Source organism: Hesperophylax consimilis, chromosome 12 (assembly GCF_061612785.1).
Source record: "Hesperophylax consimilis isolate HC1 chromosome 12, BYU_Hcon_1.0, whole genome shotgun sequence".
Lineage (NCBI taxonomy): Eukaryota > Metazoa > Arthropoda > Insecta > Trichoptera > Limnephilidae > Hesperophylax > Hesperophylax consimilis.
Window position 1 is genome coordinate 28,113,083 of NC_142847.1, and position 20,144 is coordinate 28,133,226.

At 37.8% G+C, this 20,144-nt stretch overlaps 3 protein-coding genes across 8 annotated transcripts in view; 1 reads left to right on the forward strand and 2 right to left on the reverse strand.

Moving 5' to 3' along the window:
• Positions 1 to 582, reverse strand: part of lqf (epsin homolog lqf) — a 35,671-nt gene extending 35,089 nt beyond the window's left edge. For 2 of the 5 annotated variants that reach the window (XM_089638299.1, XM_089638297.1), the window contains exon 1: positions 208 to 345. The gene's annotated coding sequence lies outside the window, so the exon portion shown is untranslated. Of the gene's footprint in view, positions 1 to 207 lie in introns of all 5 variants that reach the window. The other 3 variants (XM_089638300.1, XM_089638301.1, XM_089638298.1) reach the window with 3 other exon arrangements.
• On the forward strand, positions 519 to 2,845 carry LOC149419424 (oxidized purine nucleoside triphosphate hydrolase-like). 2 transcript variants are annotated; one of them, XM_089638302.1, is made up of 2 exons: positions 519 to 655; positions 931 to 2,845. In XM_089638302.1, exons 1-2 carry the CDS (start codon positions 608 to 610, stop codon positions 1,432 to 1,434), a joined length of 552 nt encoding a protein of 183 aa, XP_089494428.1. In that variant the 5' UTR covers positions 519 to 607; the 3' UTR covers positions 1,435 to 2,845. The 2 variants fall into 2 exon arrangements, with proteins under 2 accessions (XP_089494428.1, XP_089494429.1); XM_089638303.1 differs by lacking the exon at positions 519 to 655 and adding an exon at positions 777 to 855.
• Positions 2,846 to 2,886: 41 nt separating this feature from the next.
• Nup75 (nuclear pore complex protein Nup75) lies at positions 2,887 to 19,778 on the reverse strand. Its single transcript, XM_089638295.1, has 9 exons — positions 19,605 to 19,778; positions 18,802 to 19,512; positions 18,591 to 18,713; positions 17,729 to 17,950; positions 12,532 to 12,641; positions 11,719 to 11,939; positions 7,153 to 7,371; positions 6,119 to 6,218; positions 2,887 to 3,672 (listed from the first exon to the last, which is right to left on the reverse strand). The coding sequence occupies exons 1-9, from the start codon at positions 19,641 to 19,643 to the stop codon at positions 3,450 to 3,452; spliced, it is 1,968 nt and encodes a 655-aa protein (XP_089494421.1). The 5' UTR covers positions 19,644 to 19,778; the 3' UTR covers positions 2,887 to 3,449.
• Positions 19,779 to 20,144: the final 366 nt, after the last annotated feature.

Genomic DNA, 20,144 nt, shown 5'->3' on the forward strand with positions numbered 1-20,144 from the left:
TCAAAACAAGTAAGCTGTTTGTAAGGACTGGTTACAAGTAATTAAAACAGAATATCACGATTTGAATCGAAAAAATTGCACCCTTTTCAAATGTAAACAGGGGTTGGAATTGTACAGTTATCTTGACATATTGAGCAAAATAATATCCCTAAACATGATTTACTAATAAAATACTACAAAAAGCTTATAATAATGACAGTTACTCACCTAAAGCAGCAATGCCGAATAATTTTCGGCCAATAGGCCAATCAACTTTCCAATACAGAATACGTAGATCACAAACTGTCGGGATACTTCATCGTGGAACTTATCAACAATAACACTAGATGATCACTTATTCAAACATAAATAATAAACAATAAATATTAAAACTTCACCCTTCATACGAAACTATTATAAAGAGTAGAATGACAATCTGAAGTCACTATTTATGACAAATACATTCAAGATGTCGGCTATATCCGGGTAGCTCGCAGAGCGATGTGAAACGTCAGGCAAGATTATTATCAACAAGTTATATTTATTCTTCATCACCGATATGTTTATCACTTGTCGGGCACTATCCTAATTCACGAGAAATTTTAGGACATTGCTATATTTGCAGTATATGCCTGAATTTCTTCAGAAAAATATTTTTACCGGATGTTTAAAAAAGGTACTTCACTTTTTTTAGTGTTGCCCTAAGTAATAATGTTTTTTAAACAGTTTTAGTACTTACTTTAGTTATTATTTTTATGTATTATTTATCTGGAAGAAAATACCAAGAGTTCAAATTACGTATACAAGATAACATCCAATAACATCAGATAACATATACCAGGTTTTCCAAGTTGCTGCTGGTTTTATTTGTTACCTGTACGTACAAGTTCAACCGCATATTGATTACAGTTATTCATAACACAACATACCAACCATTTTTTATACTTTCAGATGTCTTCCAAAAAACTCTACACTCTTGTCTTCCCCATGAAGGGAAGCCAGATTCTATTGGGCATGAAAAAATACGGTTTCGGCAAAGGAAAATGGAATGGGTTTGGAGGCAAAGTTGTCCCTGAAGAAACTTTAAAGCAAGCAGCAATCAGAGAGATAAGTGAAGAGTGTGGCATCACAGTTCAAGAAAAAAATCTGAATTTTGTTGGAAATTTAGAAATACACTACCAAAGTGGAGCTCAAACCCAAATCATGGTGGTAAAGGTGTACAATACTTTTGTCTTTGAAGGGAATCCAATAGAAACTAATGAAATGAAACCGAAATGGTTCAATGTGGCCACTATACCCTTCAGAGACATGTGGCCCGATGACAAGCACTGGTTTCCGCACTTGCTGAAAGGTGACACCTTCGCCGGAACTTTCTGGTATCAAGGATTCAATGACATCATAAGGCAAGAAGTCCGGCATATTTCTAAAGAAGAACTGGAATCTTTGGGAGACTAAAATGTTTTTCTTACCATCCACCATCAGAAACGTTTTTTATTAATATTTTGGTAATTATTTCCCTAACCGCCACGCTTTTAGGCACAGATTATGGAAATTACGCTTTGTTTCGATAATTACTACAAGAAACCACTACTTACATGCACATTAAAAGAAACTTTCGGAAGTGTCACTCCATACTAAAAAGCCCAAAAGGGCAGCAAAGGGAACATTTTATAAGGTAAATTTTGAACTTTTAATAAAAATGGAAATATAATGTATCTTTCGTATCCTGACGTAAATCGCTGTTTCTTGTAGTAATTAAATTGAAACAAAGTGTAATTTCCTTAATCTGTGCATATTAAAAGTGCTGTTAGGGAAATATTTCCCAACATTTTTTCCACTGTCAATTTGGAAAATGGAAATTTTACAGAAAGAGAGCATTTCATGTTTTTGTATAAAAGTTTTTACATGATATCAACTACTGGACTACGCACATGCCCGTATTATGATAGTCAAAATTTAGATTTAATACTAAACTGGTAAACTGTCACGCATCTCGTGAGGTTGCGTGCTCTAACCAAATTGCGTAATTTAGTGCCAAAATGACCTACTGTGTAGTAATAAAGTGTTTCCTTACACGGCAAACACTAGTAAAAGCCAATAAATAATATTCCATTCTTAAGGCGGGTCTTCGGCGAGAATATTACCACAAACATGGAACCAAATTTTTGCGCAAACATGAAACATTGGGGCTGTGCAAAAATGTTATGGCCCCAAACCAATGTTTTTGTCCGATCTTTTGAAAACATTTGATCACTGGAGACCCTACTTTAAATACACACAAATTACTATTATTATAAATAATACAATTGTTTCCCAAAGATTTTAATCGCCATTAGAGAAAGTGAGATAGCGAACTGGTATTGGTACTGGTGGTCGTCTCATACAGCGTTCCGTATTCGTCTTAGTGTAAGCAAGAAAGTGTATTGTCATTTCGATCACACTCGTGACATAGTATTCAACACATCTTTTAGGTTCATAAACTCTACCTCGTCCTGTCTATTTGATTCATACGCCCTTAGTATTTGAATACATATCTATCTTTATCATACATGGATGGACGTTTGAATTAAGAATTTACTGGAAACATAAGTTTGTGTGTTACTTGCTGCATTTTGTGAGACAATAACGTGTCTATATATTTGTAATGTCATTGATTTTATGTACCTACTTTATTTTTACCTTATTGGACCTTGCAGTTTTGTACTTGTGATTGATTTTTTTGTCAATACTATTTTTACTTAATTTAGATAATATTTTTATTTCGGTTTAAAATAAAATAATTTTGCATGTATTTTAATCTTGATTTTAATATTTTTATTTCTTTAAAATATCTTTTTTATCAATTAGTTTTATCTTCAATTGAAAATCACCAAAATTGTAATTTTTTTAAATTTATAAAATAAAAAATTGTATCAAAAACTGCATTGATTTATTTGTTGAGCTGGAATTAGTGCTATAAAATGTACAGTCTAGTTTTGTAAACATTATTACACTGATGTCACTTGAGGTATTTTTATAAAGGCATTTTTTACGATGGCACCAAATTATTGACAGAAAATCAAAGCAGATATGATGATCAACACTGCAAGGCTTTTCCGAACATTGACAGTAAATTAATGAAGGTCCAAAATTTTTAATTTATGATTTTTATTAAATGCTTCCAACATATTTTTTTACAGAAATTCAAATGTAACATTTTCATCAAATGGCCATTCAGCACCATTTTGTTTTTTTGACATTTGAAAGGTCCCCGTTAAACGCTGGTTATAGGTCCGTTTTAGCTTTCGAACAAATTATGATCAGCAGAAAAGCACAACTGTCTTATTATTAGTTGGTCAGCTAACCACGATTTGATGGAAAGCTGAAACGGGGACCTTTCAAATGTAAAAAAAACAAAATGGCGGTGATTAGCCATTTGATGACAATGTTACATTTGAATTTTTCTAAAAAGCTCCAGCCATTATCTTATTCTAAATATTATCAATATCAGCCGTGTCTTCATCATCGAGGAGTAGAGTCCTTGCCAGGTTTCTGGAGAGGGCCAGCCTCAGCAGGTCCAGCTTGTCTCCGAGTTCTCCGTTGGTGATGCGCTCCTCTACGCAGTGCATTATCTCGTATGTGTCATCAGTCCCAAACACCACCACATCACATTCCAGGAGCGGGAGTGCGTCCATGAGGAGGGTGGCCCAGAAACTGGAGAAGATAGTTAAATTGTTAGTGATTTTTTCATCAGAGAGAAAACGGATGGGCGTCCTTGAAATGTGATGCTGGAGAAGAATACTCAGGATTTCGTGGACAGCAGATGTGCTAGATATCCAATAAAGGCTGTCAACCGATTGCCTTTATTGGATGTAAGCAAACTTCATGCATTTAGAGCTGCCATAATCAAACTGCGGCCCGCTAAGCTTTTATACATATTTAAGCATCTGATAATCACAGTTTTTAAATATTAAATTGTCTGTTGCTTGCAAAAAATCCTTGGCACTTAGAAGCAGCAGTTATTTATTAGTATATTAATTCGCTACATTGAGATATGATTATGCAAAGCTATTTAATGAAACAATCAACCTCAAAAACAATACAAATTTGCTACATAAGTAGTATAAGTACATGGCATATATCTAAATACATATGTACAGGGTTTTCCAATAAGAGGTGTTCTTTTGAATAGCCCGCTATTTCGGTAGATGTTACTTTTGAAGCTGTCATTTTTGACATTTGACAAGCAGAAACCACGCCATTAATAAAAATGGAACGATACACGCTTCAACAACGCATTGAAATTATTAAAATTCACTTGAGTGAATCAAATGCAAATCATCTTGAGTGATGAGGCCCATTTCCACCTCGGTGGCTTCGTCAACAAGCAAAATTGTCGCATCTGGGGCTCGGAAAACCCAAGAGTTATTGTTGAAAAGCCTCTCTATCCTCAACGTGTGACTGTTTGGTGCGGTTTATGGTCCGGCGGAGTCATTGTACCTTACTTTTTCGAAAATGAGGCTGGAGCGACAGTTACGGTGAATGAATTGCGCTATCGAGAGATGAATAATGATTTTTTATGGCCGGAATTGGATGGTATTGATCTGGACAACGTTTACTTTCAACAAGACAGCGCTACGCGCCACACAAGCAACGAAACCATTGATCTTTTACGATTGAATATCAAAATAACACCTCTTATTGGAAAACCCTGTATTAAGATATTTTTTAAAGACAGGCTGTGAAAGAACCATACCGAATTTTGAAAATTAGTACCAGAAAAATACACAATTGTACAAAAATATGCTCACGTTGTTCGTATCAAGGTAATTAACTTTGCAAATCATCCTATCCTAAAATTAAATAAGTATGCTAACGTATACAAAAATCGGCGTACTGATTCACACCTTGATGATTTTTGAGTGTAGCATGCAATAATTATAAACTTGATTTCTGTAAAATCACACTGTTTAACCTCTACGCCGAAGTGCGGCCCAGGTAACGTCACAAACATATGAATGCGGCCTGAGAAGAAAAAAGGTTAAGTATGGATTATTTAAAAGCTTTGGATAAGGAAGTTTCAAAAAGATTTTTTCGTTGTGTAGGGCAATTTCTGCAAAAAATCATCACTTTTATCTAATATTAAAACTGTTAACACACTATGAGCGGGAATGGTATTTTTACCCGCGCGGCCGACTGGTGCTTATCGACGGGACGGGTAAAAATACCCTTTACGCCGGCTCCACTTCAAAGGCAAGGAAGGAAAATTATTATTATTGTTTCCTGTAACTATTTAATCTAAAAGCTTGAAGACATTACAAACTACACACACATATAATAAAAAAAGATAAGCTGTTGTTTCTTTTATGTACACACATACTCTTGCAATAATTAGGCAATTTTATCATGTTAAATTTCAAAGATTGTTTGTTAGTTGTACTGGGAATATGAGTACCTATTATATTTTTATGACGTGTTATAAATTTATTGGACCTTTACTTTTATGAGATAATCCCAAGGATGTTATTACAATAATCATTTCCTGAATGAGAGATAACACAAAAATTATTTAGCAATTGGATGTATTCCCGGCACTCGTTACTTGTGAAGATAGAGTGGCGCTAATATACACATGCTTAAGTTATATACAGAGTTACAAAACAGACTGTTTTTTAGTGGAATTTATTTAATTGATATTTTCTTTTACCCTTCAAAAATGTCTTCAGATACTAACGAAAGGGATGACTATATATTTTTGCACTAATCGCGAAAAACACCCTCTATAGGCTAGAGTCTATTGTTTGAAGCTCCTGACTACAATGTGTTAACATAATACACGGTGTTCAGAAACTAGTACAAGCGGGAAACTGGTTAATATACATCACGTTTTGAGTCAATTTTGTGGTATAACTTTTTATTTATTTGAGTTTTCGAGTAAATCGAGTCAAAAGTTAATATTTTTAACATCATATTTTAAAAAAAATCTATTGATATTGTGTTAATATCAGCTGTTTAATGTATTTTAAAATGTGTCGAAGCATAGACCAGCCTCCAAAATTTTTTTTTAAAGATTTAGTTGCCGAAAAAAATAGAAAACAAAAACGGGAAATGGTAGCAGCGAAAAATGGGTTAAAGAAACATGAATAAAATAAGTACTTACTAATTAGGGGTGATTTTAGATGCAAGGAGAGATATCAGTAGGCTGCCAGCATCATTGAATTCACTGCTTTTGTAGAGACGGTGGAATTCCGAGTATTTAGCTGAAAGTAAATAATATTTGATATAGATAGATAGATTGATTAAATCATAACAAATGTAACAAAAGTAATTTATTTGCAAAATGTAACAAAACAATACAGCTTCTTGTATTGATGTGGAAATGACGTTGTGAATTGAAAATAGTTAGTTGCATTGATCTAGAATTCCAGTCCAAATAATCTGTGGAAATTTCATGATTCCAGAAATCATTAAATATAAAAAATAAAAGTGGTGTTTACTAAGTTATTGTTTTATTTTAAATTATAATAATCACAAAGTATCTGCTTCGTATGAACAAATATTAAAAAAATCATTTCCATCTTATTAAAACCCTGGATCATAAATTAAGGTTAGATTGACAACAAATCATAATTTTAAAAATTACAATTTGTGATTCTGCAGTTTAAATTTTTTTTTCGATAGATGGTAGAATGTGCAGAACGATTCAAACCAGTTAGATGGTTGAGTGGTCCAAAGCGTCTGGTTTCCACTCAGGAATTGCGGGTTCAAAGTGCAATTACAGGCAAATCATTTTAAAGTGGACACATTTAAATGGATCAAAAGTTTCAAAAAAGTTTTTCAAGAACACCCCGCCCGTAGTCCCTTCTTACCCCGAAAATGCCCAAAGATGCTGGAAGGGTAGCAACTTTATCAATTCAGTTTAAATTTAGACTCTCAATTCAATTCGACAATGCTTTTTTTATGTTTAATTCTTGAGTTTACTACTAACAAAAATTTTTTTTTTCTAATCCATCCACTACACCATTACAGATTTATCTGCAAGTCCTGCATCATCGCTCAAGCAATATCTTATGCTTATTAAGGTGGTAGTAGAAGGAATTCAAATATGGTCAAGTTATTCATAACCTCGGAATGTGTGTTTACTTAAAATATAATAATAAGAAAAAAAACAGGTAGTCATAAAAAATCATTTACCCAAGAACACGAGCCGATCACTCAACATCATATCGGGTCCCAGGGAGCCCACGAGGTCGGTGATGCCCAGCACGCCGGTCTTGGCGTACTCTCTGAGGGCCTCGTCGGCCAGGCGGGCTGCCAGGGGCCCCGCGTTGCCACGCAGCGCCCAGCCCAGGGCAGCACCCCGGCGCCCCCGGGCCCGCAGCACCATAGCTTGGCGTGAACATATGCTTTCAGCTGGAAGTAAACAGTGTAGTTGTTAATTTTAGTACTGTGCTGCAGCCTGCAGCATGCAGGATGAATATTACCATGATAGTCAATGTTTGATACAAGAGGGCACCGGGAGAAGAACAAGAATTTCTATTGTATTTGGGGAATGTTAAAATTGTGATACAGTGAATAATAGTTATTATTTGTAAGAGATGATTTTTGAGATTCATTAGCTCAGTCCTGATATCGAGATGCATGACGAGATGTAGACGAATACAAGCAGGTATTAACTATCCCGCAGCTATGTGGGGGAGTAGGTAGTACCCAAAATTACTATCCTCCTTATATTAGCTTAAATACTTGACATATCATTTTAGTATTTTACTTATTCCTGCGCAAATACATAAGTTACCATTGATAATTGACTGAATTATTGAGATTTCTATAGTCTAAAAGCCCATAAGATGAAAAAATGCATGGGGTAGTCGGAAGACCCACTTGGTTAAAGACGTTTTGTTTGACATCTTGGCATGTCAAGAGTCAAGCAATTGAAGCAAAGGCCTGTAATATTATTACAATTGATTTCATTTGCACTTTTGACTGCCAATTACTTTTTTTTTTGCCTCGAAAGCTAGAAACGCGGTCTGTGCACAAGGCTATTGAAAAAAAACTTTGTTTTGTTTACAATAGAGACGTAATATATTTGTTATTTGATAAATACTACAAGACCATCACTTCATGAAACATGTCAAAATGAAATAATTAGAATTACTTTCTTATTGTAATTACTAATTACTTTCTTATTGTAGATAATATGTCGAGATTTGATTTTCAGTTTTTTTTTACAATTTATAACAAACAGTCGCTGCATGGCTTCACCAGATTTGCAACTTTATATTTATGCGATGGAGAAATTTGGACATTTCAATACTCCATAGCTCAAATGGAAATGATGTAGAAGCGGAAAGGGCTAATTTTATGACAAAACTACAAGCTTAGCAAATTGTTTTACTAATAATTAATACTGGGTTTGGAATTTTTTTCTCAGAGGTATGGAACGAAAAATAGTTAACCAGACAAATTAGTCAGAGCAGTGACCAATGATAACACTTTTTAAAAGTGATCTCAACTCATGAAAAAAAAACTAGGTTAGGTTAAGTTTGTTTTTTTTTCATCACCTTCATGATATAAAGTCATGAAAAAAAAAACTAGGTTAGGTTAAGTTTGTTTTTTTTCATCACCTTCATGATATAAAGTCATGAAAAAAACTAGTTTAGGTTAGGTTTGTTTTTTTTTCATCACCTTCATGATATAGCTATGAAAAAAAAACTAGGTTAGGTTAAGTTTGTTTTTTTTTTCATCACCTTCATGTTATAAAGTCATGAAAAAAAAACTAGGTTAGGTTAAGTTTGTTTTTTTTCATCACCTTCATGATATAAAGTCAAAAAAAAAAAATAGGTTAGGTTAGGTTAGGTAAGGTCACCTTTATGATATAAAGTCATGAAAAAAAAACTAGGATAGGTTAACACATTGCGATCGGGCAGTTTTCGGCCGCGTACTAGTGCTGGTAACGGGTGATTTTTCGCGTAATTTCGCGCTAACGTAGACCTCTAGAAAAATTGCGATAACTTCAAAAATATTTGTTTGATTTCAATAATTCTTTTTGCAAATTATTTATTTTATTTCATTTTATTTTATTAAATTTAGAAATGTATTCTTCATCGTTAAACTAGTGCAGAATTTCACATAAAGTAGGAAAGTTTTGAAAAAAATAATAATTTTTTTACATAAGATCCTTTATTTTACAAATTATACACAAAAATTATTTCTAAATGTAAAATAAAAATTAGTATTGTTTTAGGGTGTGATATCTTTCAAAACATTTGCCCCTGTGTAGGGGAACTTCACAAAATTTGCATATGAAGCATGTTTCACTACGCACCTTGCGCGCTGAACAGACACGACATTGCCTTTGAACAAATTTCTTCTTTTCCTTGCTTTCAATTTTGGCTATCACATGTTTGCTCATGTCCATGGAAAGCCTTCTGGGAGGGTCACGAGAAGGAGCCCTTTTCCACGAAGATGTCGATGGCCCTGGATCTTCAGAAATAACTTCATCATGAATCAAATCGGAAGTCCATTAGAAGGCAATGTCATATAAAAATCTTTTATATTTAATCTTTTTAGTTGTAATGGAGTTGTATACAACAAAAGAATTGAATAAGGCACAATTTATCATATACATTGCCACACGTTTTGTCCATTTCGTGGTATTCTCAAAATATTGTAATATGATAAATATTGATCGGCACGATCGACGCCTTTCATATACTTATTGTAATCAATAAGGGCATTGGGCTTGATAATCTTTTGTCGCGTCATTCGGTCGACGTTATGGCTCTCCTTCATTTCTGCAGAGTGGATAGAAGATATGAGAGATACCTCTTTCTTGGATTTCCAAACTTGTAACAATATATCATTTTTCCGACGGAATATTGTTATCCTCTCTGTAAATCCGTTTTTTTTAGGCATTCAGGTAAGCCTCTATTTTTTCTAATGGTTCCACAAACCCTTATTTTCTTTTGTAAAAGCGCAACAGTATTGTCGACACTATTATAATAGTTATCCATATACAAATGGTGCCAGACATCAGTATATGGCGAAACTACAGTTTGGATTGTTTCAATCAATCGTAGTCCTTGCGCAGCGTAAATTTCAAAATTACAGATATATCCTGTATCACTCTCGGATAATATTCTCACGAGAATCCCGTAATTTATGATTTTTCCAGCATTGTACACCCTGAAGAATAGTCTTCCTCTCCATGGTATTATGCCTTCATCCAATGAGACTTGCTGTTTTGGCTTGTAGATGTTTTTGAACTTTTCAACGAAGTGATTGATTATAGGTCTTACTTTTTCCAGACGATCAGATGGGTCAGTAATATCTTCATTGTTATTGAAATGCCAAGCGCGCCATATTTGGTTAAACCTATCTCTTGACATTGTTTTACCGAAAAACGGCGTTTCTAAAACAGGATCTGTGGTCCAATATTCATTCCGTCTATCTTTCCGTACTAGCCCCATGAATATTATGAGACCTACAAACTTTTTCATTTCCGGAATGGTGATATCTTTCCATTTGATACCTTTGGTTTCTGATTTTAGTCGGTCGGTGTTTTGATAATAATATCTGTTGGATTCGATAACCAAAAACTTAAAAAAATCGTCGTCTATGAACAATTTCAACACATCCATCTGCGTTTTTGGAGGATTATTCAAGGTAATTCCAGGAATACCCAAAAAATCTTCAAGAACTGGAGGATTATCATTTATAGACCAACCATCAACCTCTTCTTCGTCAGAACTGGACGAAATGGTTCTGCGGGTAAATGTTGTAGGCCGTGGAATAATATCTTCATCATCAACTAGATCGCTATCATCACTATCAAAATCACTTTCACACGATATGTCGGATAAATTGTCGGCGTATATTTCTTGGTCACTATCTTCATTGTGGTGAGACATTTTTCTTATGGGATAAAACAAAATATAATAATATAACTAACTAAAAAAAATAACAAACTTTCAATCACAATCGTGGTAAAAATGTCTGTTTCATCGAAAATTTATCAAAAGTATTTTTACTTTTAAACACTAAAATAAAATGTAAATATGTACGTAATATATATATATATATATATATAATATCTATGTACTCGATATTTAGCTTTTAGCAACGTCTGACAACCAAAGAGTAGTGAAATAAACTAAAAAAAATTATTATTCTTCGTCTTAGTGTTGCATGTAGACCGTTATATGTACCGTTATCTTCGACTATTTTTGTGATGAATAACACTACCTCGGTACCCACCGTACACCCCATCTATTGTTCTCAAAAGGTTTTTACCTGCATGGCTACAACCCTACAGACGCTATATAGCGAAAACTCAAGTATATTGGAACCCGTATTTTAACGTGACCCGCACTCCACTAACATTCTATCAAAAACGTATAAATACGTGATCCGCTCTCTAGCGTTATGTGTTAAGTTTGTTTTTTTTTCATCACCTTCATGATATAAAGTCATGAAAAAAAAACTTGGTTAGGTCAAGTTTTTTTTTTCCATCACCTTCATGATATAAAAGACATGAAAAAAAAACTAGGTTAGATTAAGTTTGTTTTATTTTTCATCACCTTCATTACTTTATTTCACTTTTCAAAAGTGTTCTGGTTTGTCTCGGAACTGAAAAATATAACCCGATAATTCACTCACAAATGTTGGGATTTAACACCTCTATGTGTTTATAACTTATTATTTTATTGCCTAAAGATCTCTCGTCAATCAAAAACATGACAATTCAAAAATTCCTACCGACGCTTTGCAAATTATATCTCTTTGCTTCGTTCAATATCTTCATGATGCGTTGTTCAGAACCCAAGGGTAATCTGGCCGTGAGCAGCGCAGCCCTGTGCGCCCCCTCGGAGCCCCAGCCCTGGCTCAGGTAGGACAGGCCCCCGGCCCACATTGACTGATGACCGCACAGCAGCGAGCCGTATTCCATCACCAGACTGTCGCGCAGCTGATTTGTTACGCTGGAAAGTAAATATTGTGTTAGATTTTGAATAGTGTAAAATAGATATATTTACAAAATGGTCATTTTCTTTGATACCATCGTAGAAAAAGGGTCTAGTTATAGATTAATATAAACAAAGGAGATATACCACGAACCAGAATTAGTATAAAACCGCTAGGTACAGCGGAATTCCACATTTGTTTCTACCTGCACATTGTTCTTCCAGTTTGGTTGCAGCTCGGCGACAGTCAACACGCTTCCATACCATATCTCCATTTGTTTTTAATATCTAATAAGCCCACTTTATCATGTTTCACCATATTCGTTAGACAGTTACCCAGTCCCTTTAACCCCTAGAGCAATTTTGGGAGATATTTCTCCCATACGTCAAACACCTGTAGTCTTTTTGGGAGATATTTCTCCCGGTCTGATATGGACTCGTAAAATTCATGCTATCCATAGACATTCAAATCGATAGACCAGCAAATCAGGGAGAGGGAAACAAACCAATTTAAATTCAATACATGCACCGTACTGACACACTTATGATGGCATTAGTGTTATTTACAACAGAGAAGATTTATGACAGTAGAGTAGTGAAATCTAATTACTTATTTTGATGTTCATCAATGACGTTTAGTTTACCGGAGTGCATCAGGAGATCCGTGATGTGTGTGGCGAACCAACCATTGTCTGACATCTGTTGTATTTCGTGTAGTACCTGTTGTAAACAAACAAACCATTACTAACCTACATATTAGAAATGAGGTTTCATAGGATTGGCAACATAGACATTCAAATTAATAGACGAGCCAATCAGGAAAAGGGGAAAAAAGTAACTCCGCGGAGTGTGGGAGGCAGCGTGACTATCCCACTTTTGGTGATTTGTCAATCTGACAGTATACAGGCAACTCGAATTGTAATACAGTCGACTCTCGTTAATTCAAACCTGCGATAATTCGAACCTCTCTATAATTCAAAGTTATCACGAGTTCCCTACGAAATCTCTTTATATTTCGAACTAAATCCATACATTTTTGTACACTTGGTAATTCAAACGAAAAAATCATTGCTATATAACAATACGACGCGTTAATTCGAACTCATCGGCGTTCAACATTCGACAATTCAAAGTTGCATTTTGCTTTTTCATTTTACTGATTGACAAGGCATGGAGAGCTGTAACACCCCTAACGCTACGCTACGTTTGGTGACTTAGCAGGGGTGCCCGGGTTCATGGGTTAAGGTTTGCCCAGGTCTTGGTGGCGGGTGCGACGGCCCACCTTCTGCGTGGCGGGCCGGTTGGGAGATGCTGGTTGAGGGAGACCCTTTACAACCGGTTACCGCTGTCCGGGCCGCTCGATAGTACAGGGGCCCGACCCTCAGGCTCACGACTAAGGGTGGGCTGCCCCATCAGCGAGTGAAAAAACCCCGCCACTGCTGTTGTGCCGGTTCGTGACCGGAGGGGACCCAGCAGCAGCGTTTGGGGCACATTGGATGCTCTCTCCAGCCGGACTCTCCCAGCCTATCGCCTAGCACCGCAGTGGGTGGGCTGGAACCAAACGCTCATCACTCCTGGATAGCCTGAACCCCAGATTCCTACCCACCCCTCATACCTTTCCTGTCCAGACCTTTCCTTTCACCTCCTACCCTTTAAAAAAAAAAAAAAAAAAAAACTTTAAATTCATGAACATACAACACAACAATTTTAACATCATTACAGCGGCGAGTAGCAGGCGTCCCCGGTGCGGGCCAAAACTGTTGGTAAATTTTGCCAACATTCGCGGCCTGCACACAAATTTAAATTCCGTCCATCACCATCTTTTGTCCCAACGTCCCAACATTCTTTTCCTATCCGAAACTCAGATAGCCGAGCCGCCAGACTCCTCCTATCTGGACCGCCCGGGCTTTACCCTCGCAAGCAAATTCCGACTCAAAGGAGGAGTCTGCCTCTATAGTCGAGCTGACGTCAACTGTGTGCGACTATTGAGTCTGGAAAACTCCAGATTCGACGTAATGTGGGTGCGCGTCAATCTTGCCAGTACGGCAAGATTCTACGCATGTCTATACCGCTCACCGAACCATAGCGAATCAGACACTTCCGAGCTCTTCAAACATTTGAGCGATACTATTGATGATCCCTTGCCCCGCTACCCTTCGGCCGAGTTTGTTGTTCTGGGGGACTTCAATGTTCATAACGAACCATGGTTGAAGTTCTCAGGCCCAACGGACTCGGCTGGCCGACAGGCGGAATCCTTTGCCATTTGCTACGGATTAGAGCAATTAGTTCAGGAGCCTACAAGGGTTCCTGATGTCCAGACTCACCGCTCCAATCTGTTAGACCTATTCTTAACTACTGTGCCACACGGTTATAAGATTGACGTCACAGCGCCTCTGGGATCATCTGACCACTGCCTAGTGACGACATCAATCCCCGTTAGCCTCAGACCAACCAATGAGAGACTGAGGAGAAAAGTGTGGCACTATAGGTCAGCAGATTGGTTCGGTATGCGGGCCCATTTCAACGCTTTTCCGTGGTCAGCTGTTTGTTTTCGGACTTCGGACCCTTCAAGATGTGCCCAGGAGATTGGTGAAGTCATCAAATCGGCGATGGATGGCTTCATACAATCGACTACTAAAGAAACTGGTGTGGGCTCAAAGCCGTGGTTCAGTCGACAATGCTCCGAAGCAGTTCGACGGAAAAACGCGGCTTACCGAGCCTACAACACATCTCGAACGCCCGAAAGCAGATCAGCATACAACAAATCGGCAAAGGAATGCAAAAGAATCATTAATAGGTCAAAATTCGAACACGACCTGCAGATCAGCAAAAAGCTGGCTGCCTGCCCGCATGGCAGCAGAGCATTCTGGTCGCTTGCGGGCTCAATAGGTCGAAATTTTTGCAAACCCAGTTTGCCACCTCTTACCAGACCTGACGGCTCACTAGCAAACACCGCCACCGAAAAGGCTAACCTATTAGGGAAAATGTTTGCGGAAAACTCGACCCTCGACGACGGGGGTACTGTTCCGCCGTTGGTTCCTCACTGCGGCTTCTATATGAAAAAGCTGAGGATCCGGCATCGGGATGTACTCCACGTCATACGGGGGCTCGATGTTAACAAAGCTAGTGGACCTGATGGAATACCTGCCCTGGTATTGCAGAGGTGTGCTGCGGAAATAGTTCCAGTTTTGACAAAGCTCTTCAAAATGTCCCTGAAGTGTGGCACTGTGCCCTCTGGTTGGAAAAAGGCGGTAATTCACCCTATTCCCAAGAAAGGTGACCGCTCCAACCCGGCCAACTACCGCCCCATAGCGATCACATCAGTTCTGTCCAAAGTGATGGAACGTGTGATCAACGACAAACTGCTCACATACCTCGAGAAGAACAAAATTATCAACGACCGTCAATACGGATTCCGGCGGAACCGCTCGTGCGGTGATCTTCTCGCGTATGTGACGCATGTTTGGGGGCGGTGCCTGGAACGTCACGGTGAGACCCAAACGGTCGCACTAGACATATCCAAGGCCTTTGACCGGGTCTGGCACCGAGGACTTGTCAACAAATTGCATTCTTACGGACTTCCCGCATCCCTGTGTACGTGGATTGCTGACTTTTTAAGGGATAGGTCGATTCAGGCGGTTGCTGACGGTTTCACCTCTTCCTCGCACTCCATAAATGCTGGCGTCCCACAGGGATCGGTTCTGTCTCCGACTTTGTTTTTGTTGCACATCAATGACCTTTTGACATGTGCACCGATTCATTGCTACGCGGATGACAGTACAGTTCATGATAGCTTTTTGTTTTATAAGCCCCCAAAGGGCACACAAACTCCAACGGCTCGGAGGGCTTTGAAGCAGAGAATGGACGGTTATCTCGAGAGTATTTCCTCCTGGGGTAAAAATAATCTCGTCGAATTTAATGTTTCAAAGACCCAATCCTGTCTGATTACGTCTAAAAGGGATCCAAATGATAATCTAGTCTCCTTCAACGGAAGCAATCTTCCGAACAGGCCTTCCATTGATATGCTTGGTGTAACTATAAGTGACCAGCTCAGGTACGGGGGCTCCATCGAAGCCAGAGTAAAGTTGGCCTCTCAGAAGCTGGGCGTACTGTACAGGGCCCGCAGATACTTTAATAGTACACAACTGCTCACCCTGTACAAATCGCAAGTGCGCCCTACTGTCGAATTTGGCAGCCATCTCTGGTCTGGAGCCCCAAAATACCTGAAAAAAACCCTTGACTCTGTGCAGAAACGGGCGGTCCGTTTGATAGATTCCCCAATCTTAACAAACGGACTGCAATCTTTAGAGCACAGGCGTCAGGTAGGTATGCTGTCCTTGTTCTATCGGTATTACAATGGAAGATGCTCTGAGGAACTAGCGTCATTGATCCCTTCGGCACCGGTGCGTAGTCGGGATACACGCCAAACGCGCGCCCAACATTTGTACACAGTTGACACTTGTCACATGAGAACGGGTCGCTTCTACGATTCGTTCTTAAGTTCAACAGCTCGGCTGTGGAACGAACTGCCGGCCTCTGTGTTTCCTCCCTCCTACAACATGGGACTCTTCAAGACCCATGTTCACTCCTTCCTCTCCACAAAAAGACCCTCCACACAGCATCCCCAAAGATGACATAGGCCCTGAGGGAAATTATTTTCTTCAGGGCCTCCTGTGTGGAGTAAATATTAAAAAAAAAAAAAAAAAAAAAAAAAAAAACGATTCTCAACTGCTTCAAAAAATCTGGTTTCTTAAAAGAAGATCAGTAAAATCTTCCAATACTTATGGATGATGAAGAACCAGCAATAGAACCATTAATTGACATCAGCGATGTGAGTTTTCTTGACTTTGTTCAAGTGGATGAAGATGTTGCTGTCTCAGGTTCACTAGAACCGATGGCGAAATTTTATCTGCGACAGATACTAATGAAAAAGTAACGATGAAGATGAGGACTATACATCAGAACCTTTGGCAGAAGTGTCAGTTAAGGAAGCAAGATCCTCATTCGATACCTTACAAACCTTCTGTCTACAAAACGAAAGTGATGAAAAAGCATTTCAGGCACTTTTTCTCTTAAAAAAAATTATTGAGAAGTCTGAGCAGCAGCAATGTGCTTTGAAGCAAACCAGTATAACAGAGTTCTTTCTTTCGAAAGATTAATTAATTTACATTATGATTACATGTATGTAGACGAATGTACCTATAAACTTTTGTCATTGTTATAGAATAGGAGTTAATAAATAATAATTGATCAACACTTAAGAATTCGAAGTTTTATTTATTTACTCTCACAAATTTCGAACCATTTGATATTTCAAACACTCGATAATTCGTAATATTTTAAGAGTCCCTCGAGTTTCGAATTATCGAGAGTCGACTGTATCACTATTTGGTTCTCGAAAATAAAATCCGAAAACAAATTACTAGTTATTTCTACAATGGCGTTCAAATTGCTGGTAGCGTAAAAACTATATACTATCGGGTAAACAAAACCTTTTTTTTTTCGATTTTTTCTTTTAATTTTACGATTATCTCGTGCTCAATTAGATTTTCAAGTTCATGTCTTATTTCAATTTTGTTTGACCCTTCAGTCTTTTAAATTTATTTACCTACATTTCTTGTGGAATTTCAGAATGTTTCCGAGTTATTTTCAATGAGCAAAAAAAAAAAAGTATTATTTTTTAAGTTGGCGTAAAAACATTATTGAATTCTTTTCTGGATAGTGAAATTGTGGTTTCTTATTGTTATCTAATTGATACGAAGTGATTTAACAAAATATGCTTTGAAATGGTTAAAACAGTCACTCACCCTATGTATATCATCCTCCATCAAGGCCAGCACAATGTTGTCCAGTTGCGTTGCAGACTGGCTGTTTGGTGCCCGTATGTTGGCGCAGGCGTGCGCCATGCGGCCCAGGTCCCCGCGCTTGGTGCCCGGCTCGCAGTACAGCGCGTACGCACCCAATAGGTCCCGCCAGCACGGCAGCTCCGCTCGGGCTATCTCCAGGGCTTCACGCTGTCCGGCTACTAACTGAACAAAATATAGTTTGAAATATTTAACGAGTAAATGTACGTTTACGTAACGCTATCTAAGAAATGATTAGAAGCAAATACAGATGCTAAATAAAATTTAGTTAGTTTATAGGTAATACTTTAAAGTTAGGAGCCAGGTATGGTTATGGAAATTATTTTCCGCAGAACCTCCTGGGTGGAGCTAATGTAATCACACTTTACACGGAACATGATAACATCCATTTAAACACCGTACATACTCACTATGGCAAGAAATCCATTGGGTATGAAGGGGTCAACATATATAATTGCCTTCCAGACAACATTAAAAATGAAAAAAGTGTAGGTACATTGAGTATGTTGTTCAGCAAAACACTGAAAGTGAGTTAAGTTTATCAGTTATCAAAGTGTGATTGGTAGTATTGCTCTGGTGAAAGACTGGTGATTGCTTTAAATGGCTTTAGCTGTATTTAGTGACCAGATCTGAATAGCCATGTACTTCAGAACTTCCTCTATCGAATCTCCTTTCCGCCTCCCCTCCCTTAAGCCTCATAACATACACAAATTGGGGATGCCATAGCCCACTGGCCCGAGTGTTGGAAAGAGATGAGACAGACTCTTGCGAGTTATAAAAAATAAATATATAATCTTATTCTTACCCTCATGATGTGTTCGAGGCGTGGTTCTGATTCGAATGAACCGGCGTTGATTTTGGCATCACAATCTATTTGCCAATGTTTCCAATTCACTGTAAATTCATTCATCGATAAACTGCTATAGGCCTATAAGTAAAAATAATTAGTCAAAAAAATTGTATGAATGGACTGCGATACTTGTAATAATCATAAACACTGCAATGGCCGTACTTACATTATAAGTGGGCATGGAGCGTAGAATGTTGTCTGCCAGTTTAAATTGATTGCCGTCGCTATTGGAATGTAATCTTAAAAGTCCTCTGGCAATATCTGTCCTTCCTTGCATTACCATTCCTGTGACTGTATTCCAATACTCGGGCCTCTCTTCGGATCCCCGCTCGCAAACCTCTAATATCTGAGCTGCAGACTTTTCATGACTCGGGTAGTATAATCTCACCCACTCAAGCAGCTGAGGTAATACTATATCCCCGGGAATATTATCCACATATAAAATTTCACACAAATGCCAAATGTACTCAATGCAGTAGAAAATCGTCTCGTAAGATGACAATAGTTCTTTTTCTTTGTTGTCTTCTGCAGATTCAGAAGCCTCGCTCAAGTTTTCGAGGCAAGCGCGAATTATTGCGCGATACTGGCGCGAAGTTTTGAGCAATTCACATTTCAGATCTCCGAAGTTAGTCTTTTCGACCATCGCCTGCAGAGTAAGGAATGTGCCATTGGATTCGTTCACAAGTTTCCGAATGATCGGGTGAAATAAAGTAACATCTTGGCGTATCATATGAACTTTTGGCGTGCATGGAGCGAACGGACTCTTAAAGTTCTTTGTGTCGATATTAGGTTGTTGAAAAGGGAATATTGCGAACTCATTTCCCTTGATAAATGTGGCTGCGATTCCGGCCTTTGAGCACAAATCATCAGGAATTACCTAAAACAAAAAATAGTAGTCAGTTGTTGTTTTTAGGTTACAACAAAACATTTTCATGCCGGTAGTGTTAAGTATTCATCATAAGTACTTACAAAAGTTTTAGCAGGTACCAATAAATCATAGTCCTCCATGTTTATGTCCTCAATTATCGATTAAAATTAACACACAATATTTTTATTGACCTTATTTCGAAAAGGCGGTTAAAATATTTTACATTAAACTTATCAATTTTTGACAGGAGACCATAGACCATCTATAGACCATAAATAAACAACTCTCCCATAGACTGCCATAGAGATGCTATAGACCATAAATAAACTACTCACTAGATCAACCATACTCAACCTGCGGCCTGCGGGCCGCATTCGGCCCGTCAGGCATTTATGTGCGGCCCTAAACACTTTTATTATCAGGAACATGATTTTTAAAATTATGGCATTCTAAATTTCTTATATCGTTTCGACGTTGACGCACAGATGAATTTATCGTATTTACGAACAATGTAACGGACGTACTGCTCCAATATCAGCTGACGTCGCCCCATATTATTAATTTGCTATTTGCCCTGTTATTAAAGTAAAATATACTGCCGAAAAATGTAAAATGTAGAAATTTGTAAAATTGCTATGTAA